This window comes from Aethalodelphis obliquidens, unplaced genomic scaffold (genome assembly GCF_003676395.1).
Source record: "Aethalodelphis obliquidens isolate GAN/ISIS:26980383/991018 unplaced genomic scaffold, ASM367639v1 scaffold89, whole genome shotgun sequence".
Classification (NCBI taxonomy): Eukaryota; Metazoa; Chordata; class Mammalia; order Artiodactyla; family Delphinidae; genus Aethalodelphis; species Aethalodelphis obliquidens.
The window spans coordinates 3,006,117-3,029,488 of record NW_020838033.1 but is presented as its reverse complement, the minus strand read 5'-3'; the positions used below and the strand labels follow the sequence as shown (position 1 = coordinate 3,029,488).

General features: G+C 56.7%; 1 protein-coding gene across 5 annotated transcripts; it reads left to right on the top strand.

Moving 5' to 3' along the window:
• The first annotated feature begins 5,101 nt into the window (after positions 1 to 5,101).
• Positions 5,102 to 22,540, top strand: TBKBP1 (TBK1 binding protein 1). Of its 5 annotated transcripts, none has more exons than XM_027094308.1 (11): positions 5,102 to 5,225; positions 7,166 to 7,425; positions 7,835 to 7,957; positions 8,192 to 8,296; positions 9,318 to 9,498; positions 10,109 to 10,281; positions 10,476 to 10,537; positions 12,952 to 13,087; positions 18,939 to 19,057; positions 19,274 to 20,010; positions 21,063 to 22,540. In XM_027094308.1, exons 2-11 carry the CDS (start codon positions 7,201 to 7,203, stop codon positions 21,086 to 21,088), a joined length of 1,887 nt encoding a protein of 628 aa, XP_026950109.1. In that variant the 5' UTR covers positions 5,102 to 5,225; positions 7,166 to 7,200; the 3' UTR covers positions 21,089 to 22,540. The 5 variants fall into 5 exon arrangements, with proteins under 5 accessions (XP_026950109.1, XP_026950107.1, XP_026950108.1 ...); XM_027094307.1 differs by lacking the exon at positions 5,102 to 5,225 and adding an exon at positions 5,370 to 6,763; XM_027094306.1 differs by lacking the exon at positions 5,102 to 5,225 and having other exon boundaries at positions 5,367 to 7,425; positions 7,892 to 7,957.
• Positions 22,541 to 23,372: the final 832 nt, after the last annotated feature.

Below are 23,372 nucleotides of genomic sequence, written 5' to 3'. Positions count from 1 at the left end.
CTGCTGCATACTGTGTGCTATGCAAGGTTAGAGGATGAGCAGATGAGCCTCCAGGTAACAAGCAGGGAGAGCCCTGGATGAAGGGGCTTTGGAATTAAATGGCAAAGTCATTTTGCGGTAATTCTATAGTGACGTCCATTGTTAACCTTTGTCAACTATCAGACTCAATTCAAGGATTGGTGGGAGGTGGCATACTTCCCTACAGCCAACTTTCCTCCCAACTGGGATTTGAATCATCTCCCTGCACTTCTGCTTCATCTTCCCTCTGAGCTAGAAGCTTTTGGGAACCAGGGCTGGGGGGCAGGGTGGATGTTGGTGCCTAGTGGCCCAAAAGGCCACAGGCTGCTGAGTAAGCTCCATGTCTGAATTACCCCTGCGCTGTCAGCCGACCCTGAGCAGTGCAGTGCGGGTAGGAGGCCTGAACTGTTTCATCTCACAGGTGCTCCTAAGCCATAAGTTCCTGAGCTTAGCTGTGTGTGTGAAACATACCTTCTTGTTTGAAAGCAAAGTACGTCTCGGCTTTGGTGCCCAGCCTGAGCTCTGGATGCAGAGGGGCAGCCTATCACCATCCTGAGGAAAAGAATTAAGACATGGCTTTGGGGCTTCCCTGGTGGCGCAGTGGTTAAGAATCCACCTGCCAATGCAGGGGACACTGGTTCAAGCCCTGACCCGGGAAGATCCCACATGCCTCGGAGCAACTAAGCCCATGCGCCCCAACTACTGAGCCTGCGCTCTAGAATCCATGTGCCACAACTAGTGAGCTCGCGAGCCACAACTACTGAAGCCCACACGACTAGAGCCGGTGCTCCACAGCAAGAGAAGCCACCGCAATAAGAAGCCCGCACACTGCAATGAAGAGTAGGCCCCTGCTCACGCAACTAGAGAAAGCCCGCACACAGCAATGAATGAAGACCCAACGAAGCCAAAAATAAATTTATTTAAAAAAAAATTCAATACAGGCATACCTACCTCAGAGATACTGCAGGTTCCGTTGCAGACCACCACAATAAAGTGAATATCTCGATAAAGTGAGTCATGCCAATATTTTGGTTTCCCCTGTGCATAGAAAAAGTTATATTTAGGGACTTCCCTGGCAGTCCAGTGGTTAAGACTCCGCGCTTCCAACGCAGGGGCCGCAAGTTCAATCCCTGGTCAGGAAACTAAGATCCTACATGCCTCGTGGCGTGGCCAAATAGATATTTACTATAGTCTATTAAGTGTGCAAAAGCAGTATGTGTGAAAAAACAATGTACATACCTTAATTTAAAAATAATGCTGTTGGGGGACTTCCCTCGTGGTCCAGTGGCTAAGACTCTGCACTCCCAATGCAGGGGGCCCAGATTCGATCCCTGGTCAGGGAACTAGATCCCACATGCTGCAACTAAGAGTTTGCATGCCACAGCTAAAGATTCCGTGTGCCACAACTAAGACCCAGAGCAACCAAATAAATATTTTAAAAAATAATAATAATGCTGTTGGAAAAATGGTCCCAATAGACTTGCACAATGTAGGGTTGCCACAAAATTGCCATTTGTAAAAAACCTAGGGGTGAGACAGGAATAAAGACACAGACCTACTAGAGCATAGACTTGAGGATATGGGGAGGGGGAGGGGTAAGCTGTGACAAAGTGAGAGAGTGGCATGGACATATATACACTACTAAACGTAAAATAGATAGCTAGTGGGAAGCAGCCGCATAGCACAGGGAGATCAGCTCGGTGGTTTGTGACCACCTAGAGGGGTGGGATAGGGAGGGTGGGAGGGAGGGAGACGCAAGAGGGAAGAGATGGGAACATATGTATATGTATAACTGATTCACTTTGTTATACAGCAGGAACTAACACACCATTGTAAAGCAATTATACTCCAATAAAGATGTTAAAAAACAAAACAAAACCCATGCAGTATCTGAGAAGTACAATAAAGTGAAGCACAATAAAACAAGATGCCTGTAGACTAATTTTTAGTTGTTTGGGAGAGAGCAGAAATGAACACAGTCGCGGAGAATATGAAGCACAAATAGTTATAAACTTTCCACCCAAACCTTGCAAATTTGATTGGAGGATGTGCATTACCTCCACAGAAATTGGAGGATCTGGGGAAGGAATGAGACTTTCCACCACTGCCCAAACCTCTGATTTGATGGAAGACTAGCAGCTACAGTTGGAATCCCAGGATGGTTCCGCAGCAAACCCTAATTTTCTAGGATCTAGAACTGAAGGGCTAAGGTGGCAACCGGATCCTGCATTGTCACATGTGTCTAATCAATTTTTCTGCCAGCCTGATTCTATCTGAGTCATCTGCGTTTTATTTTGATTCAATTTTTGCCAGCTGCTAACGCCACCTCTTCCTACTCTTTTCAGGCAAGAATGGGACAGGAAGGTTAAAGTGTTTCTCCAAAGCAAGGGTCCTGGGAGTGGGAAACAGTCTCCCCCTGATGGTTTCCAAGGAGGAAACATGCAGGGGTGACTTGGCTCCTGCTTCTGCACTGTCTCTCCTACCAGTAACTACTGGAGACAGGTCCTCTCACAGCACCTGTGAATGCCATTTACAAATGTCGCACAACTCGAGCCTGACCAGTTGTCCACCACATTCCCTCTTCTCCTCTCACTTCCCTCTACCACCCTTCCCCTTTCACCAGGACCCTGGGTTTTACCTTTTTCTGTCTCTATCATGATGAGCCCTGATAATATCATGGGTTCTTAGAAGGAATTCAGACCAATCTCCAGTTTTCTCAGATGAAGAAACAGGCCTACAGAGGTGAGAGTAACTCATCCAAAGTTACACAACTTCATTCACTTATTCATTCAACCAGGAACACTCCTTCCTACCCCTTAAGATTTAGCTTAAACATTACCTCATCAGGGAGAACTTCTCTACTTTATCTAAAGCAGATACCCCCCTCCAATTCTTCCCTATTGTTGCCCCTTGTGTCTTTTTACTTTTTATCACAATTTATAATGTTTCATTTATTAATCTTTCTTTTTTTGTCTGACTCCTCTACGAGAACATAAGCTCCAAGAGGGCAGGAGATACATGTTTGTCCTTCAGAGACATGCTCATCACTGTATTCTCAGCATCCAGCACATAATAGGTGTTCAAGAAATCTTTGTTGAATAAGTAAGTGTATAGTGAGCAGATACTATCTGGGCACCTAGGGCTATGAAGACAGATGGGATACAGTTTCTGTTCTCGGAACTGTCTGTCCAATATGAGCAACAGAACCAGAAAACAGGGAGAATGCAATGAGATCAGGTCTAGATTCCAGGGAGGTATTTTGGGGGCACCTGAACCAGGCATAATCTCTGTTGGGCTTTTGCTACCAACTGCTTAGAATCCCAGATAAACCACTGGGCTGTGCCCGGCTGGGTGACTCAGGCCTGTACCCTGAGCAGCCCAGCAGCATCAGGACCTGACAACTCATCCTGTAGAGTGTGTGCTTAGACGGTACCTGGACCCATTACCCTTTTCAGTGAGGGAAGGCTTGCCAGTCAGTTTCAGGCCAGTTGATGGCCAAATCCACACTCATTGAGGCCTCAGAGACAGCCCCACTACCTTTAAGCCCAGCCTCCAATCTTTTGCCTGGTCTTCTAAGTTTTAGAAGAGAACCTGTGCAGCCTTAAGGGAGATGACACCTGTGGGTAGCCTTTATATCTAAAGGGCAGGTGGGTTGTCCCACATGGCTCAGAGAAAGCTAGTGTTCTGGACCGTAAAAGGCTAGCAGGAGCAACTGGAAGGGAACCCAGCAGGAGGAGGAGGAGGAAGGGAGCCAGTGAGAATCCCTTTGTTTGAAAATAAAGAGTACACAGCCCCCGCTGGCTCTCCTAGGAGGAGGAGCTCACCCTCCAGCCCAATCTTCTCCCTACAGTGGGACAAAATGGGAACTGCTGCTGCTGCTTCTCAAAGCTCACAGCAAGCAAGAAACCTTTTCTCCTGCCCCTTCCAGATTCACCACCCACCTCCTCCAGGAGCCAAAAAGATAGGCTCAGGTTCCCAGCAGCCTGAACCCTCTCTCCAGATGGGAGGCTTCAAGCTAAATTCTGAGCCTACCAAAAGCCCCCTCCTTAGCCTACACTCTCTTTCCAGGGTTGGCTTGTTAGGGGTGAGCCAGAGTCCTCCAGAGTTTCCCTTGATCATTCCCTACCTGCAACAAGGTTGACCATGCCTCTGCCCATGGTTTTTTAATCCATCAGGGAATAACCAAAATGACTTATTAACACCCCCCTAAGGATTCACAGAGCACCTTTAGTTCTGGTCCCCATTCGTCTCCTACAGTTGCCCAGGTCAGGAATTAACTCCAATTTAATTCAGAGAGGTTAAGTAACTTGCCCAAGGTCACACAGTGGGAAAGTGGCAAAAACTTGTGACTCCTGCCCAGCAGTTTGGCCGGTGCTCAAATAATCTTTGTGGAAGGGTGAAATCTGTTGTTTGTTCACTTCGCTGGCCTGTGGGTGCGTCTGTGTGTTGGGGGGAGGGGGCTGTGTGTGGGAGAGGAAAGCTGTCCCCCTTCCTAATGAACTTTGATCTTCTTAGCTCACTCTCAATTCCAAAGAAGTTACTGATTTAACTCTAATCTCTCCGACTGGACCCTAAGGTCATTGTATTCATTATCATTGCAATGCCCCCTCTCCCAAGAGCTATGAAGAGTAGGTCTAATATTTTCCTTCTCAAAAGATCAAAGACCAAAACAATCCAAATAAAGAACCTCACTTTCCCCGAAACATACAGCCCCAAAGCAAATTCCAAAGCACCTCCTGAGCCCCGGCGCCGTCCGCAAACTCCCCCACACACGCCGCCAAGCCACAGTGCGATGGGAGGCGTCTGGGAGGGGGCGCGGAGCATGGGCCGCGCAGCAGGGAGCTGGTGGGCGCCGGGCGCGCTGCCAGGCGGGGCCGCACGCCGGGGGCCGGCCGCCCCTTGCCACGTGGTGGTGGCCGCGGCGGGGTCCGGGGCGCCTTCCCAGCCGGAGAAACCCGGAGCAGCCGGGGGGAGGAGGAGGAGGAAGAGGAGGAGGCGGCGGCGGCGGCGGCAGCGGCGGCGGCGGAGGAGGAGGAGCGGGGCGGGAGCGACGGAGGGGGTTGGGGGGAGGGGGTGGGGGGTGGGGAGAGACCCGGCGGCGACAGGGCGAGAGCAGAGCGCGGTGCCAGGGGGGTGGGGGCACCGGTCTGGGGAGGGAGCAGGCGGAGGGGGTAAGCTGCGATTACCAGCAGGAACCCGCAGCAGCTGTGAGTCCCGGCTGGGCTGGGCGGGGGGAGGGGAACGGCGTCCAGGGCCGGCCCCTGTGGGTCGCGGGGTGGACCGGAGGAGGGGGCGGGAGGTTGGCCCGCAGCTGGCCCAGGGTGGCGGGGAGGGAAGGGTCCGGCGTCGGCAGTACGCATTCCCCCTTTCCCCCTCCTCCGCCGCTCCTCAGGCCGCACCGCATCCGGAGCCCCTTCCCCGGCCCGGCGACGGAGGACTGGGGCCCCGGGGCTCGGCCGGCTGTGGGGGAGGGGGCTGCCTGGTCTCGGCCCCTGAGAGGGGAGGGGCGACAGTTTCTGTCCGCCGAGCTAAAGGGGTTTAAAGGGCGGCTCTTAAAGGGACCGCAGAAGGGGCCCGGGGCCGAGGAGGCACCCCCTCCCCATCCGCCTGCTGTCGCTCTCGCGCGGGGTCGCTGGGCCGAGGGGGGGGATGCAGAGGAATCGAACACTGGTCGCGGCCGCCAAGGGTCCAGAGCCCTGGCTAGTGGAGTTGGGCCCGAGGTGGCCGGCCAGCCGGGGGTCTGGGCGGGTGTGGTGAGCGCGGACAGCGGAGTTTGGGGAGAGGGGATGGGCCTGGGGAGGAGAGGGTTAAAGGTGGGGCCAGCCGTACAAATACGCGCGCACACACTCCTTACTCAGACCCGGTCACACGCGTTTCCCTGGCACTTAAGGCGGGGCAGTGTTGGGGCCTGGGCCTGGGCCCTCTTCACCCCAGGCTCCTGCTGCCCGATTTTGGGATGTCGCGGACCCCACTGCCTCAACTCACACCTCGGGAGCCCCCTCTCCTACGGGCACACACGCTCTGGCGCGCGCGCACACACCTCGGACATTCCCATAGTGCCTCACGTGACACACGGCCCCGAACGTGCCCACCCTTCACACACGCTCACGCACGCGTGCACACACAAACACACACGGCCTCCTGGCCACTTCCCCACTCCCTCCGACCCCCGCCCCCGCCCGCCCGCAGCCCCGCTAAGGCACTCATTGACTGTGATACACCTACACTCATTCACAGACACACACATTCCCCCCACACATGCCAAACACAGACACACATTCATAAACAGGGCCAGGAAGAGTACACACGCACCCCCTCGCCTACTCTTTCGGGAGCCCTGAGTCATTCCTGCCCCCTCTCAGGGCTCCCCATTTCCCTCTGTGCAGGCACACAGGCCAGGCTTCAGAATTCTCTGTCAGCCCTCTCCACCTGCGCCGGGCTCTCTCCCAGAGCCCCCTTCCCCACTGTGTACCCTCAGACACTCAGCCGATGACCTCCTGTGGGTCCCAGGTCAGGGGTGTGGAGGGCCTGGAGGGTTGCCACAGCCGCCTGGCCTGGTGTGAGTGGGGGAAGCACTTCCTTTTCCTGAACTCTGGGATCCTAGAGGAGGAAGCCGGGGAGTTGGGCGGGGGCCCAGCAGAGGATGTTCTGACAGTGGTGGGGCTGACCCTCCCAGAAGCACTGGGCCTTCCTTAGGGAGGAGCCAGGGGTGCCAGAGGCCTGGCATGAGGAGCTTGGAAGAAAGGTATTTGGGGAAGTGAAGCCTGGGGTGGAGAAGGGGCTGAGGAGTGAGTCAAGGCAGTCCCCATCTGGGCCCTGTGTGCTGGGAAGGCAGCCCTCTCCTGTCCACAGTTCTCCCTGGGTTCCGGAAGGAGCCCTTCCCTGCTGCTGGCCTCGCTTACTTGTCCCTATTTGTCACTGCTCCACCCCCCCCACCCCCACCCCCGCCACCTCCGTCTGGTCCTAGCTCCTTCCCCCAAAGGCAGCAGAGAAGAGAAGATGGGTCTGGGAGGGGGCTGTGAGACACGGGGGCAGGACCAGGCTGCATCCCAGCTGGCCGCAGGGCTCCTCAGGCCAGGACAAGGGGTATTAGGGACAAGCTCTGGGCCACCCTCTCCACCGTTGCTCGTTGCTCCTGCTCTCCCAGGAGGCCCAGGGCAGGCTGTGGCCCAGGCCCTTGCCATGGAGTCCATGTTTGAGGATGACATCAGCATCCTGACCCAGGAGGCCCTGGGGCCCAGTGAGGTGTGGCTGGATGCCCCTGGAGACCCCTCGCTGGGGGGGGACATGTGCTCCGCCTCCCACTTTGCCCTGATCACGGCCTACGGAGACATCAAAGAGCGGCTGGGGGGCCTGGAGAGGGAGAATGCCACCCTCCGCCGCCGCCTCAAAGTCTACGAGATTAAGGTCAGAACCTGGAGATGACGGGGGTCTGGCTGTGTGTATGACAGGGGAGGGGGCTGCTGGGTGGCAGGAACTGGGGATCCGGCAGAGATTCCAGGGATCCAGAAGAGGGGTCAGGGTACAGACTCTTGGGAACTTGAGGATCCCTCACGAGGGATGTGGCTGCTCTGGACGGATGGGAACTCTGGAGACCCCAGCACCAATCAGGAAAGGATCAGGAGGGATCCGCTTTGGAATGCTGGACCTTGGATCTAAAAAAGATCTGGTTGGTGGGAGACGCCTACAGGGCCATGGGAATCAGGATGTACAGATCCCACTGGAGTGGGGAGGGAGAGGCGAGGATTCTGACGCAGGTTGTGGGATGGGGACACAGCAAGGCTGAAGCTCTTCTGAGGGCCTGCCCCACCCGCAGTACCCACTGATCAATGACTTTGGAGAGGAGCACGGCTTCTCTTTGTATGAAATCAAGGATGGCTCCCTGCTGGAGGTGGAGAAAGTCAGCCTGCAGCAACGGCTCAACCAGTTCCAGGACGAGGTGAGCCCTCCCTGAGCTCTTTGCTCCAGTCCATTTCTGATAACCTCCCCAGCCTCTGACCTTCCATCTCCTTGATCAGAGATGGCCATGGACCTCCCTAGAACCAGCTGCAGCTCCTCCTACCCCTCCACTGGGTGCTGGGAGTGGGGGTGGGAGGCACAGGGTGCTGCTCTGCCCCCAAGTCAAGATGGGCCTGACTCTGGCTGCACTCCACCCCCTCCGGGCCCCGTCCAGTTGCAGAAGAATAAGGAGCAGGAAGAACAGCTCGGGGAGATGATCCAGGCTTACGAGAAGCTCTGCGTGGAGAAGAGTGACCTGGAGACGGAGCTGGGGGAGATGGTGAGGTCCAGGGAGCCCGGGTGCTTGAGGGTGTGACCTTGGCTGTGTGCTTGTGGAATGCACCCCACCGTGTTTGTGTCTGTCTGTGAGTGAGTGCCCGTTTGGCCTGGTGAGTGGGGTTGTGTGTATCATACAGGTTGTGAGTGACTCTGTACATCCTGGCCATGCAGTGACAGGAGGTGACTGTGAGTAGCCCTGTAGAACACTGTGAATCTGTGTGTATGTTTGGTGCTCACGCTGCGTCGACCCTGCACCTATAGCACTGAGCTGGAAGGCTGTGTGGGTGAGGGCAGAGGTGACTGAAAGTGTTCGTGGCTGCTGGGATGGGCCTTGGCCTGTGTGTGATTCTGAGTCAGGGTATAGCCATGCGTGTGAGCAGGTGGGCAGGTGTTGGAATCCGGAGGCATGGTCTCTTGCTGACTCCTAGCTGTGAGCTGGGTCAAGTCACTTAGCCTCTGTCCTGCCTGTGAAAAGTGGGGCAAATAATAACAACGTTGCTGAGCTGTTGGGCATTTGTGTAAAAAATGCTTTGACTTAACAATCACAAACTCTTAATGGCACTTAACTGTGCCAGGCATCGTTCTTATCTCTTTAGATATATTTACTCATTCTAATCCTCGTAACAAACTTCCTTAAGAGGTAGGTGTGGTTAGCTCCGTGTTATAGGTGAGGTAGGTGAAGCCCAGAGTGGTTAAGTGACATATGAAAATGGAAATTATTATGCTCCTGAGGGTGTGGTGGTGTCTGGACAGGAGGCTGAGTGTGTCTGCATGTTAGTGACAAGGAAGAGGCATTAACTCTGACCTTGCAAGGGGCAGTAGCCAGAAACACCTGCATTGCAGTTGCTGGGAGAGGAGACTCATGGCCACTTGGAGAGTGGAGTTGGGATATGTGACCTGGGGTCTCTGCTTAGTTTAGGGGGGTGATGGATACCCAGACATGGAGAAGTTCTGGGTTTGGGCGGCCCACAGGTGTGCCCTGACCTGATGCAGATCCTCACCCCTTTGTTTCCCCCCCATAGCGGGCTCTGGTGGAGACCCACCTGCGGCAGATCTGTGGTTTGGAGCAGCAGCTGCGGCAGCAACAAGGCCTCCGGGATGCAGCCTTCCCCAGCCTGAGCCCCCCGCCTGCCCCTGCCCCGCCCTGTGCTGATCTGGACCTGCACTACTTGGCACTAAGAGGCGGATCTGGCTTGAGTCACGGTGAGATCTCAGCCACCCTGCTTTCCATACTCTGAAGTTCCCAAGCCAGCCCCCCATTTCAACACTATTGGACACCTCCAGTGTTTCAGACTGATAGTCAGCACCCCGTTACAATGTCTTAAACTTCTCCCATAATCACCTCATCCCTCCTTACCAACTGTCCCCTCACCTCATCAACTATTACCCCAGTTTCTCCCACTGGCATCCCCCGCCCTTAACTCCTTCATTCCCAGGCTCTCCCATGCAATTCCTGTATGTGCCAGCAGAGGGCGGCCCCACCCAGAGTCCCCTCTTGCCTGTCTTCCGTTGTGATTAGGAGAGGCCCCTGAGGATGCTTTCAGACTTGAGTCTGGCTGGGGAAACCGTTCCAGAGCCCGTCTTATTTCTCCCCTGGCCACCAGAAAGATTAGAAAAAGCAGCTCAGCCCACTGTTCCCCTCTGCCCTCAGTAGAGGTCTCTCTCTCATCCTGGGATATCTACCCTCTGGATGTCTCTCTTGGATCCTTCACGCTGCAGTTCTCACCTGTTTCACTTTGTATTGATCTGGGAGTGGGTGGAGGGTGTCCAGCAGCTGGTTCCAGCCTGACATTGTCCTTTCCTCTACCGGCAGGCTGGCCAGGCCCCACGCCGAGTGTGAGTGAGCTGGAGCGGCGGCAGCTAGAAGAGGCTCTGGAGGCTGCCCAGGGAGAGGCCCGGGGGGCTCAGCTTCGGGAGGAGCAGCTCCAGGCTGAGTGTGAGCGGCTGCAGGGGGAGCTGAAGCAGCTGCAGGAGACCCGGGCCCAGGTAAAAAGGGGGGGGCGCTGACCTGGGGTCCCTGCTCTGGTACCTGCAGAGCTCCTTGAAGGTCTGGGGGCTGCTGGAAACGACTTTAGAGATCTGGGACTTCCTCACTGAGTACAGACCAGCCCTGGGAATGGTAAAGAAGGGAAGTTCAGGCAAGGTGAGGTTGGGGTCTGACTGCTCGATCTTTCCCTTAGGATCTGGCCTCCAACCAGTCAGAGCGCGACATGGCGTGGGTGAAAAGAGTTGGGGATGATCAGTAAGTCACTCTGTAATCCTCCTCCTCTTAACCTCTGTACCCCCGGGGACGGCATTTTCCAGGTTCCCCCTTTGATTCTCTCCTCCCCCTGCACATTGTTTGGGGGACCTCTCTTCCACGCTGTCGGGTTGCTTGTGTGGCTCTGCGCCCTTCACAGGAAGAAGGCGAGCTTCTGGAGGTGCTCAGGTTCTGGGAGGTACCCTTTGCTTTCCTCTGGCACCCAGGCCTGTGTCTTCTTGAGGTGTCAGGTGTTGAGAGAGACTTTCTCAGAAGCTTTGCTGCTATGTTCAGTGTCCCCTGGTGAGTTTGGGGGCCTCTCTGGAGCCCATTTTCTATCCCAGTAACAAGGCCCAGCCGCTTGGGTTAACCCTCTCCTCCCTGACAAGGAGGAAGGAGATGGTCTCTTTTAGGATTTGTGGTGCCTCGTCTCCTATCTCAGGAGAGAGAAAGCTGAGGCTTAGGAGAGGATGGCCTTCCTTGAGTTCATACAGCAGCATGCAGGGAATTAGAACGTATTATGCTGGGGTGTCCCTTGGGGATCCTGCCATTAAAGAGAGGCAGCAGTAGGTGGGGAGGGAGCTATGTCAGGTTGAAGCCTAGTAGTGGGGCCTCTGGGGCAGCATTGAGCAGCCAGGGAGAGGGTGAGCGCAGCCTGGCAGCAGTGAGCCTGGTGCCTTTCACATCCGCACCCGAACTCGTCCTCTCCCACTTTCTGAGAAATAGAGCACAAACCTCCTTCCGCCTAAGCCTTCTCCCCTAAGATGAGACGTGTGGCACAGACTCCCTACTTTCATCAGAGGGGAAGACTGAGGCCCAGCAAGGGCAGGAGCTAACCCTCTACCACACCACACACCCAGCCCCAGGACCCCCGGTCCTCCTCCCAGCAGGCTCCCTCCTCACCTTCCTCCTGGCTTCTGGCCGGTTGGGGGTACCTCTCACCTCCCTCTGCACCCTGGGGTGAGGGCCTGGGTGGGGCTGTGATAGCTGGGGAGTGAGAACCCAGTGTGTGGGACTGATGGGCGGGACCCCTCAGCTGTTAGGGGCCTCTGCAGAGAGGGTCCACCCTAGCTTGTGGCTGGGGCTCAGGGTCCATCCTAGCCTGTGTACCCAGACCCGGAAAGCACACACACACACACACACACACACACACACACACACACACACACGTTCTAGAATCATAGCTTGCCCCTAAAGTCACACCGTGGGGCCCTTTATGGCTCACTGAATCCAACTCCCTCTTAGAAGACCAGCAGTGAAGCCTCCCTCAATTGGTTGAACCCAGAGAGAGGATTTTTTTGGCTGGAGTCCGAACAGCCAGGTTTCGAATCTCAGGGACCCCTCTTGGGATGCCGAGTGGCTTAGCTTTGTCCACTTCACCTAATCTGGCCCCAGGTTTCCCTCATGGCCTCAGAGGTCCGTCGTTGCTGGGAGAAGTGGCAGAAGGTGATGTGGGGGAGGCAGAGAAGGGGGGGTGGGTCCCAAGGAGCCACGTGAGCGAGTGAGTAGAAGAGAACCCCGCCCGCAGATGCTTTTGGAGGTCATATCGTCTATGCCACTAATTCTGGCCCGGACAGCCGCTTTTCCTTCGCACCCCAAGGCACCCCCACCCGCCCCTTTGGCCAGAGGGAGCTGGGCTCTGCTCCGGGGCTGCTCCTACCTGAGGTGACCTCCAGCTCCTCCCCTCGGTCTCCATGGCTTGGGCTCTGCATCAGGGCCTCCTGGACGTCTAGCCGTAGAGCCGGCTGGGCCCTGCCTGCCCAGCTTCACACTTCCTTTCAGGCCAAGCATCTCTGGATAGCCTCAGCTTGGCAAGAGTTAATTCTCAGAGGAAGTCCTCACTCCCCCGGTAGTTTTATTTTCTTATAAACTCAGCTCCTTTTGGTAATAAGCCGCTTCCCGAGTGCTCCCTCCCCATCCTCCCACCTGAGGAGGCCTCAGTCATCTACTCCAGCTCTTTTCCCCCCACCAGCCCCTCATTTTCTTTCTACTTCTGCCTAAGCCTCCAGGCTAGTGGGAATTTTATATGTGGACCTTCCTGGGAGAGGATTGCAGGGGTGGGTTATCCAGATGGAGGTGTGAAGGCTAAAGAGGGAGCCACAGAGCTTCCTGAGTCCAGCCGAGTCCTCTGTGGGAACCCTGTGTACCCCCGAGAGGTGCTCCCCCGTCTCTGTGTGGATGCCTCCAGGTGGCCAGTTTCACCGTGGGAGTCCTGGCTGTTCACACGCCCTCACTTGTACTGCCACCACCTCTATTAATTCCCCTCAGTGAGTCCCCCAGGTGCTGAGGGGGCAGTCCTGGGACGCAGCCCCAGCCCCAAGGCTTCCAGTCCCTCCCATCCCAGCCCCTGGCTCACAGGTCCAGGTCATCAATGTTCCTCTGAAAATGGGCGCCCAGACCGGACTGCCACCCTCCAGGTCTGACCTCCGGTCAAGATTTCCCTGCTGTTCGGTCAGCCCAGCATCTGGTGGTCGGTGCCCAGGGGGACAAATTGCCCCAGAGGAAGAGCCGCTGAGGGTGACTCGCAGGCCAAAGGCAATAATGAAGGAGGAGGTAGAAGTGGAGACCACCTGCTCCTGAGGATGTGCAGGGAGCTGAGGACCCCAGGAGGGTCCCAGCCAAGTGAGAGGTGCAGAACCCATGGCCTCCTTCCCTCTGGGCCCCACTCGGGGTCACAGGTCCTGAGTGCGGCCTTCCCGAGGGTGTGGCCAGCGCTGAGGGTGGAAGGGAGATTGTGGAGAGGGGGCTCCTTGAGGGGGCTCTGTCAGGGGAATGAGGGCCAGTGAGGGAGGGGGTTCATCCATGAGGGGAGCACCCTGTGAGAAGATGGGGATTCAGTATGAGTGATGGGGGGGACTAGAGGCCTTTCTCCCCAACGTGGGGGGCTCAGTGTTGTAGCCTGGGCGCTTTTCCGCCCACCCCCCACCCCTCTCTCCACCCACAAGCCTCTGCGTGGGCTGCGGTTAGTGGTGGGGGAGAAGTGTGAACTCGGAGAGAGAGGATGGAAACTCTGCACGGAGGTCAAGGGCAGAGTTGTGGGGGGGAGTCAGGACGGAAGTCGGAGACCCCCGTGTACCCTGAGCTTAGTCTCATGCCCCAGAACCAGCGGGCCCAGGGCCTCCCCCTTCACGCTTCTCACCCTCCCTACTTCCTTTCTTTCAAATTTCCTTCAGCCTGGGTACCCGGCCCACAGGAATTAAGCCCTGAGCACTTGCAGCCTCGGGGCTCCCCAAGGGTGGGGAGGGGTTCTGAAGTAGGGGCCCACCACGCCCACCTAATTGTGGTCTGAGGGGTTGGTGGGCTTTGAACTGTCTCTGACCCTTTCCCTGCCAGGGAGGCAGAGAGCAGCTCTTACCCACGCTCTCTCCCTCGATGGGGAACTCCACGTCCTCCCCTCATTCAAACCAAACTCACTGAGCTGGTATCTCTAGAAAAGGATCAAAACTGGTTTCCCCCTTTCTCCACCCGTCTCCTAGGTGCTTCCCTGAGTCTTCATCCACAGCAGACACTCTGCGAGGCAGTTTACCTACAAAATCTCATTTGTTTCTCACCAAAATGTGACAGTATTGTCCCCTTTTACAGCTGAGCAAACCAAGGTTACAAAGAAGTAATCAGAGAAGTTGAGTGCAAATTCCAAACAGGTCCTGAGCAGATGGGGTGACGGTACCTTGTGGTGTTTTTTTCTGGTTCACATTCTTATCCAAGTAGGAGGCCCTTATATGAGGGGCAGCCAGATGATTTGTTGACTAAACCTGATCATTTTTAAAAGTGAAAGGGGGCCCTATTAATAATTATGCCAGGTGACTCCTGTGAACCAGGACAGCCCTGGGCAAACTGGGATGTGTGGGCCCCCCCAACCGAAATGGGGACCCTCGTTCCTAGCCCTGCTGTGAGCCTCTCGGTTTGGTTGTATCTGAGGAGGCTTTCTAGACACAGAGAACATCTGGCTGAGCTGGAAGCATGGCAGGGGCTGCCATGAAGAGCTGGGCTCTGTGGACCGCAAGTCATAGCTGGCCGAGGAGAGTGAAGGGGCTCAAGGCGCCTGAAAGGAAGTGGTGGAGCGCTGGGTTGTTGCATGCGACTTCCTCCTCCCCCGGCCCGCAACCTCAAGTCCCTCCACGGCCCGGTGCCTGTGGTCCCCTCCCTGAGGGTCGGGCCGGGTGGGAAGACTAATGCTGGGTGTGCCTGTGGGTGGTGGAAAGTTGGGTCCCTCAACTCCCCCGCGGGGGTGAGGTGGCTGGGGGCAGCAGGGGGCAGCTATGGGCAAGGATGGAGGGGGTGGGGATGCTGGATTTCTGTTTTCCTGCTGATTCTGTCAGCCAGGGATTCTGACCACACGACCAGCTCTGATCCTTACCCCGGTCGTATCCCTAATACTGATCCCATCCCTCCCTGTAACCCTATCCCTCATCCTGCCCCCAGCTCCATCTACAATCCTGACTGAAAATGAACTAATCTGACCCTGACCCCAGCCTTAATCCTGACCTTGAGCCCATCCATCCCTAGTTCTAATCCCATGACCCAGTGCTGGTCTGAATTTCGACCCTGCCGCATCTGCGTCTGCATCCAAATCCGCATCCTCACAGAGGCTGCAGCGCAGCACAGGGCACCCAAGTGAACCTCCCTGGGGAAGACACTGCACTCGGACGTGTCTCCCAGCTGGTTTGGGGCAGAAAGAGGCCTTTTACAGAGGCAGACGCTTAGGTCTCTAACCTTTCTCATCTCAGTTGCTTTGTCAATAACAGTGAAGATGATTGTTTCCAGATGAATTTTTGAGCTCCCTCAATTATTCGTGGAAAGAATGAATGAAAGGATAAGTCAACAAAGGGTGGAAAGGTTTGCAGTGGTGGGAGCCCTCTTTCCTGCCAACGCTGCCATTTGCACTGTGGCTCTTCTGAAGGTGCCAGCGCAGCAGGCTGAGGTGCCAAGAGCCTGTTTGCATCCCTGCTCTGTGCCACCACTGCTCTGTGACCTTGACCTGGCCTCTTAATATAAACTCTGTCCTTCCACTTCCACACGTGTCTAGCGCCTTCCTCTCCCCTCCCAGGGCAGGGCTGGTGATGCTCAGGGCTCCCAGGCCACTTTGCAGGTCCCCAGCCTCTTCTCCTCCTCATCTTTCCCTCTGCTGCCTTCCTACCTCTCCTTTCCCCCATTCCCTGATCCTTTTGGAAGGCAGTAGATAGCTTAGTGGTCAGTAGCCTCGACTTTGGAGTCCAGGAGACGGGAGCTCCCATTCCAGCAACTCCACTATTACTGGGCTTTATGGCTTTGGTCAAGTGACTTAACCTCTGTAAGCTTCAGTTTTCTCATCTGTTCAGATGGAGATAATAAGAGTGGTCACACTGTAGGGTTGTTGTGAAGATTAAATTCTTAGCACAATGCCTGGCCCATAAGGGCTCATACAGATTATTTATGACTCTTTTCTCCCTGAGTCCTTCCCAAGTTCTGAGAGACTCAGACAGGATTTTCCCGCATAATTTAAGCAATGAAGAAGCACCCAAATGCAGCCATCTGCTGCCGTTCACCTGACCCATCCTTCCCAGACAGCTGTGATGGTGGAAAATAGCACTCAGGTGTGGGCCAGGAAGCCAGGAAGTGGAACGTGTATTCAGGTGCACGTGTGCGACTCTTGGTTGTGTTGTGAAGTGAGATTTTTTTCCACTGAATTGGCAGTGTTTTCTAATGGGAGTCATTCGGGTTGTTAGAGCATTTAGCAGCCTGGGCCTGAACATCTTGAGGTGGGAAGAGACAGAGACGCCCGATGAAGGGGGAGGTCCCACAGGGCTATGGGGCATCAGGAGGTCAGGTCCCCCCACCTTGCCCGGGGTCTCAGAGGTCGTTGCAAGGGCTGCCTGGAGCTCCAGGAGGACACAGGGTCAGAGCTGGAAGAGGGGCTGGGCATTTTGTGCCAGGGCCTTCTCCGTTCCATTTCCTCTTGCCCTGTTTTGCTGCGAGGAGGGTGCCAGGAGCTGGGCAGTGGAAACTGGGGTAGCTCCTGATATGGGGAAGAAGGCAAGCGGGGAGAGATGGAGCTTGGCAACTGAGTGTGGCAGGTGAGATCGCTAAGGCAGGGTGTGAAGGCGACAGCCTGTACCTGTCACCTGAGATACAGCAGTGAAGGCGGACAGGGAGAGAAACTGTGGTTGCTCGGTCAGAGAGGATGTTCCATCAGTGCCCTGCCCAGGGCTCCCTCCTGCCCCCACCACTGAGGGGCTAGCACAGTCCTCCAAAAGCCCCCAGTCTGAGTGGGAGAGACGCAGCTCCTGCCCTCAGATTCCCTCGGTTTGAAGAGGGGAGCCTCCTGCTGGGAAGTCCCCAATTTAATGTGGGACACAGACTGGCCTCCCAGTCTGATGAAGGCAATGCCATTTCTCCCCACAGACCCATGCTGAAGAAGAGCGTGGGGGAACATAGGACACACGACGGCTGAGATGTGGTGGGATAGAGGCTGCAGCACCTTGGCCAGGGCTCCCAAAAGGACTCCCTCCTCTCTGCTCCTGTCCATCCCTGTCCACCATCAGACTGGTAGAGGGCACTCTCCCGCCTTTAGAAGTGGGCTTGTCCCCCAGGATCCCAGCCTGTTGGCAAGAATTTGGCTTTGGTCCAAATGGGTTAAAAATAGCTTTGTTGTGGGAGGGGCTCCCCCTTCCACCCAGCTCTGCCCCAGGATTGGCACGAGAGAGCCCGCCAGTGAGTAGAGAGCAAGGGAGTTCAGTCATCATCTACCCTCTGCACCTCGGCTTTTCCTGCCCTCTGAAGCCCTAACCTCATGACTTCCCCTCCTTTTCTCCGGGGTCACACACACACACTCACTCTCTCACCCTGTTCCTCACACCCATCACAGTGGTCTCACACCTCCCTTCATTCCCTCCCATTCACATACATCCTCTCTCACACGTCCATTACCATGGGATGAGGACAGGGCCCTCAGGGTCTGGAGAACTGCCTCCACCCTCCTCTCCTTGCTGCCCAGGGCCCTTCAGCTACTGGGGCAATAGGGTCTCCCCTGTAAGGAAATCCCTCTGGACTGGCCAAGCCTCTGCCTGCCACTTCCCTCCAGCTCCAACTTCCACAAAGTTCCAGAGTCCCTTCTGGATTGAGGAGGCAAGATCTGAGGAAACAAAATCCCCTGCTTCCCAGGATTGGTCCAACCCCAGATCAGAGATGAAAGCAGTGACCCAAGGCCATGGCAGAGCCTCATGTGACATCAAGACAGGCTCCCTTGAGGTGTGCAGGCTGGGGTGGGAGAGAGGGGAGGGGCAGTGTTGAGAATGATAACCTTCAGTGATTCTGGGTCACAGGGACCCAAAGAGAAAGGAAGAGAAAAGGAAGTGGTTGAAGTCTTTGCTAAGTCTGTTCCAGCTCCATGAGGGTGGGTGCCCAGGAGGCCTGAGCATGAAGTGTGAGGAAAAAAAGGGAAGAGAGAAAAATGGATAGAGAGGCTCAATTCAATATTCACTTACTGAACAGCTCCTGGGTACCAGACCCTGGACAAGATGCTGGGAATACGAATACAGTGATATAGACCCCAACTTTGAGGAACTCCCAGTGAAGTTCCAGAACAAGGCAACTTTTGTTAGGTGCTTCATGTGAGTGGCGCCCCCTGGAGGTGTTCAGTGCACAACAGCTCCATGTAAAGGGTTCCCTGATGATCCTGGGAGTTGCAAGGCTGAATCGAGCTCAGAGGCAGCTTTGAGGTGGAAGCAAGAGCAGTGGACCTGGAAATAGGCAGACTTGGGTTCAAGTTTATCAGTTGGCACCTCTGCCAAGCTAGAAGGCCATGTCTTCACTTATGGAATGGGGCTCTTCATAGGCTGTGCAGCAGTGATCCCTGATCTTTCAAAGGTGAGGACTCCTCAGGCAGCCCCTGCCCCCAATACACAGATTGCACTTAAACTATTACCATGAGCTCTTTGAGAAAATTCACAGGGACAAAACCTACTATAAATTCAGTGCAGCTCTTTGGTGAATCTGTGTTTTGTCACCACAGCTTCTGCACAGATTAGAAAAACATTCACACATACCCGTATGAGATGTGTTCAGGCCACAGACAAGGCTCAGTGAATACACAATCTCAGGGATCCCTTGAAATCACTGAGCTCTCTATCCCCAGCCCATAGTCTGGGAACCACTGCCCTAAACCAAGGTAAGGCTCGGGGGAGGGGGAGGGCTCCCTGGAAGAAGTTCCGTTTGAGGTGGCCCTCAAAGCCCAAGAGAATTTCTGCAGCGGGGCTAGGAGGGCCTGGGAGGGGAGGGGAGGGCCAGATGTGGGGCAGAGGCAGTTCTCCACAGCTGTGGCAGTGAACCCATTTCCCTTCTCCTCTCCCCCACTCCCTGCCCTCTGACCTCAGGGTCAGGGCAGGCTGGGGTCAAGCCTTGACCTGGGTGACTGGGTGTCCTTCAGGGTGAATTTGGCGCTGGCTTACACGGAGCTGACAGAGGAGCTGGGCCGGCTTCGGGAGTTGAGTTCCCTGCAGGGGAGGATCTTGAGGACTCTGCTGCAGGAGCAGGCTCGGAGTGGCGGTGAGATGGGGCAGGGGAGGCCTGGAGCTGGACCCGGAAGGAGGGGATAGCTATGGCCACCGTCCTGCGTCCGGGGACCACCCTTCACTTCCTTCCCCCGTGCCCAGGCCTTTTCCACTCCCGTTCGGAGAGTGGATGGGCACTAGTCGCCGGCAAGGCCCTGTTTCCCCAGTTCTGACGTCTTCTCTCCGCACCACTGTCCCCCTTCTCTTCTAGGCCAGAGGCACTCGCCGCTGTCGCAGCGCCACTCCCCGGCCCCCCAGTGTCCCTCGCACTCCCCGCCGGCCCGAGCAGCGCCCCCTTGCCCCCCGTGCCAGTCCCCCGTCCCCCAGCGCCGCTCTCCCGGGCCCCCCTGCCCTTCGCCCCAGCAGCGCCGCTCGCCGGCCTCGCCCTCCTGCCCGTCGCCCGTCCCGCAGCGCCGCTCGCCGGTGCCGCCGCCATGCCAGTCCCCCAGCCCGCAGTGCCGCTCCCCAGGGCCTCCCGCCTGCCCGGCCCCGCAGCCCCGGCCCCCACCACCCCCGCCGCCCGGGGAGAGGACACTGGCCGAGCGAGCCTACGCCAAGCCGCCCAGCCACCACGTGAAGGCCGGCTTCCAGGGCCGGCGCAGCTACTCGGAGATGGCGGAGGGCGCGGGCTACGCGGGCGCCTCCCCGCCCTGGCTGCAGGCCGAGGCGGCCACGCTGCCCAAGCCGCGGGCCTACGGCAGCGAGCTCTACGGCCCCGGCCGGCCCCTCAGCCCACGGCGCGCCTTCGAGGGCATCCGCCTGCGCTTCGAGAAGCAGCCGTCGGAGGAGGAGGAGTGGGCCGTGCCCGCCAGCCCGCCCAGCCCGCCCAGCCCGGAGGCTGGCGCCATCCGCTGCGCCTCGTTCTGCGCTGGCTTCCCCATCCCGGAGTCGCCCGCCGCCACCGCCTACACCCACGCCGAGCACGCGCAGTCCTGGCCGTCCATCAACGTGAGTGGGCACGTGCGCGGGCACGTGCCTCAGACCCGGCGGGGGGTGGGGGGCCGCGGGGTGGGGGCCCGCCGCCCTCTTCACGCCTGATTGATGGGCGGGGCTCCCTTCCTTTGTTACCGCCCCCTTCCCGGGGCGCAGCAACCCCTCTCTCTCCCGTGGCCTTTTGTTGGCATGAATTGGGGCCCGCACCATTAAAACTTGTTCAGTTTCACGGTTAAAGGCCCGGGTCTTTACAGTGACAGTCCTGGCTTTGATTCTGGATTCCACCACTTAGTAGCTTTGGGACCTCCGGCAAGTTACTTATCTTCTTGGCCTTCAGTTTTCTCATCTGCAAAAATGAGGTCAATGATTTATTATCTAATTCCATTAGAGAGTTCTTAAGAGGGAGGCAGTGAGCCCAAAGCACTCTTGCACAGTGCCTGGCTCAGTAGTAAACATCTGCTGTTACTTGGTGATGGAGGCTATGCTGATGCCATGCGTCTTGGTTCCGGACAGGGACAGGCCTGCTCATCCAGTTCTGTGCATCAGGCCTCAGAGCCCCTGCCCCTTTCTGTCTGTCCTAGAAGACAGCCCTATCTCACGGCTGTATCGTTTCACTGAAATAATGAGTTTCCTGGATGTCAGAGCCAACTCTTGCCACCTGAAAGGACCAAAATATATTCCAAAGCCAGACAGAAAATTATTTTGGGGTTGTACATTGTTTAGGATTATCCACTGCTTTGAGTTATCTGAGAGCTGTGTCTTAGTCTGAGGGCATATCTGGGTCTTGGCTTCCCTCATTACCACAGATGCCTTGGGGGGCTGAGCATACCCACCTCCCCATTCACACCTCCTGGGGACACTATGCCCGGGGTCGGGGCAGTGGGTGCTGAACTGGTACAAGGTGGTCAGGGAGGGGGAGGAAGGGGGTGGTACAGGAGAAGAGGTGCCCAGATGCCTTCTGCATGCTGCAGCCATCCCTGCCTCAGGTCCCAGGGAAGGGCAGGTTGGGATATGGGGACCATGAGGGAGGATTGTGGACCATAAATGACTCCCTTCTCTCCCCACAGCTGCTGATGGAGACAGTGGGCTCTGATATCCGCAGCTGCCCCCTCTGCCAACTGGGTTTCCCTGTCGGGTACCCCGATGATGCCCTCATCAAACACATTGACTCTCATCTGGAAAACAGCAAGATCTAGGGTGCCTCCCCCACCCACTGGCTGTTTCTTCACCTTCTCCCATCACCCCCAAACTCTCACTCACTTTGAATGCTGCATGAATCTCGTAGGGGGCCCCTGCCCCTTGCGACCCCCAGATACCTCCACTAGCTATCGAGTCACCGTGTGCACCATCTTCCCTGGTCCAGGCACCACTCAGCCCTGGCTTTTCCCAGGTCAGCTGAGGCTCTCCCCAGCTCCCTGGCTTCTGCTGGGGAGGTGGGGATCAGGGCTGGGGTGGGAAGGGGCATATCCCACCCAGCCTCTCCCTCTGCCTTTCTGTTTTCAAACGGTTGGATCCAAGAAGGTGTCTAGTGCTTGGGCCTGGGGGAGGGGAGGGTATCAAAAGACTCCAGGAGCTCCCCTAGCACCTCCCCAGATGTCCGTCTTTCTCAGGCTGTGCTCTGTCCAGGGAATGCCTCCCTGTGGGGTCTCAGAGCCTCCCCTGCACACTGACGCCAGTTCCTCCATCCCATGGCCAGGTCGGGACTCGCCGTTCCCTGCAGGCCAACCCTGTTCTCCCCCTCTGCCCACCCTGGAGAGGAGAGGGAGGACCCTGGAGGACTGGGAGCATCCAGCCTAAAGAGGCTGCCCTGAGGCGCCATGACCGTCAGGCTAGGGAACTATCTGTGCCAGCCTCCCAGGCCTATGCCCTCCTCCTGGAGCCCCCAGCACCAAGGCACAGATTGTTAAGGCAGATGCTTCCCTCCGCCCTGACCCCACTCAAGCCCCGACACCACAGGTGCCCTGGAGCCCGGGTGTGACTCAGCCTCTGTTAGCTGGGTGGGTGTCATCAGCCCCGCCTCCCAATCCAGAACCTGAGGATGGGCCCAGGGTGCTGTGGAGATCAACTTCAAAAGAGCTAACCCCCTTCCCACACCCCAGAGCCCCACATTCCCTCTGTGAAATCTACCTCAGAGTCGAACCCTCAGAAGGACGGGTAAGCAGGAGGCCAGGGGGTCCCCAGGGCTGAGGTGTGGAGCTTGCTATGGCAAGAGCCTGCCGCCCCACGATGAGTCCGCCCCCCTCCACTGCAAGCCCCTCCCGGGTCCCAGCCCGGTGCGGGCAGTGGACGCCACTGTCAGTGCATGTACCTTTCTGATCCAACTCTTCCAGGTCCCCCACCTCCTCACATCCCTCCCCCCCTCCTCAGTGCAGGGGAGTGAGGGGGTGTGTGGGGCAGGGAAGGGGCTGAGGACTCCAGAGACACATGGCCTTGTACCTTGAGTGTCCCCCTAGGGAGGGGGAATGGGGAAGGGGGACTGGAGAGGGGAGTGGGGCCCCGAGCTCTCTGAACAAGTTGGAAGTCCAAATAAAACTTACCTGTTCCATCTGCGCTTGATCTGTTCCCTCTGTGGCTGTGGTGGGGAGGAAACCCTTGTAGTGGAAGGTCTTGGAAACTGTCTCAGGTAACCACAACCATGGGAGGATGGGCATTGGGCAAGTAGGGGATGCACGGGGCACCCATGTTCCAAGGTGATTCTGGAGATGCAGGCATGTGAGTGGCTACAGGTGACCTGTGACGTGGACTTTATTTGGAACAGGTAGGGAGCAGCAGAGGGTGTCTTTGTGACCAGCCCTGAGCAGATGTCAGGGACTCATGAATTTTCCCTTCCAGCAGGTCTGGCAGGTAGAAGTTCTGTAGCCTGGGGATTCATTTATCAGTAGCAGGATTTTTTCATCAAATGATTTCTTGTGCCGTGAACCAGACTGGCGCCTCAAAGAGGAGGGAACGTTTGGATCTATGTCCTTATGGGTCAGAGAGCAGGGAGGGGCTGGGCTCCAGGCTCAGCAGCTGCCTTGAAAAGTCCCATAGCCTGGGAGGTCAGAGGCAGGTCGTGAACCCATGACTTCTGCCCCAGCTGGGGCTGTGCCCTCTTGCCTGCAGAAAGGGCCTGAGTTACTTATTCATCAACACTGGTTGCCTTTCATTTCCACGTGACCCTTTTGGCCAAGGATTCACTTAAAAACAAAAGGCAGGGGCAGTTGCTCATTGAAGGCCCAAGGCTCAGCTCCAGACCCACGGCTAACATCCCTTTCCATTCAGTGCCAAGGTGCAGACCCCCATGGGGTGATGTCCCAGTCTCCCCTGCTCTTCTGTTGCAGTTGGCAACTATAGCTGGCCTCTAAAAGTTTATCCAACCTGGATTCCATCTGCAGCTG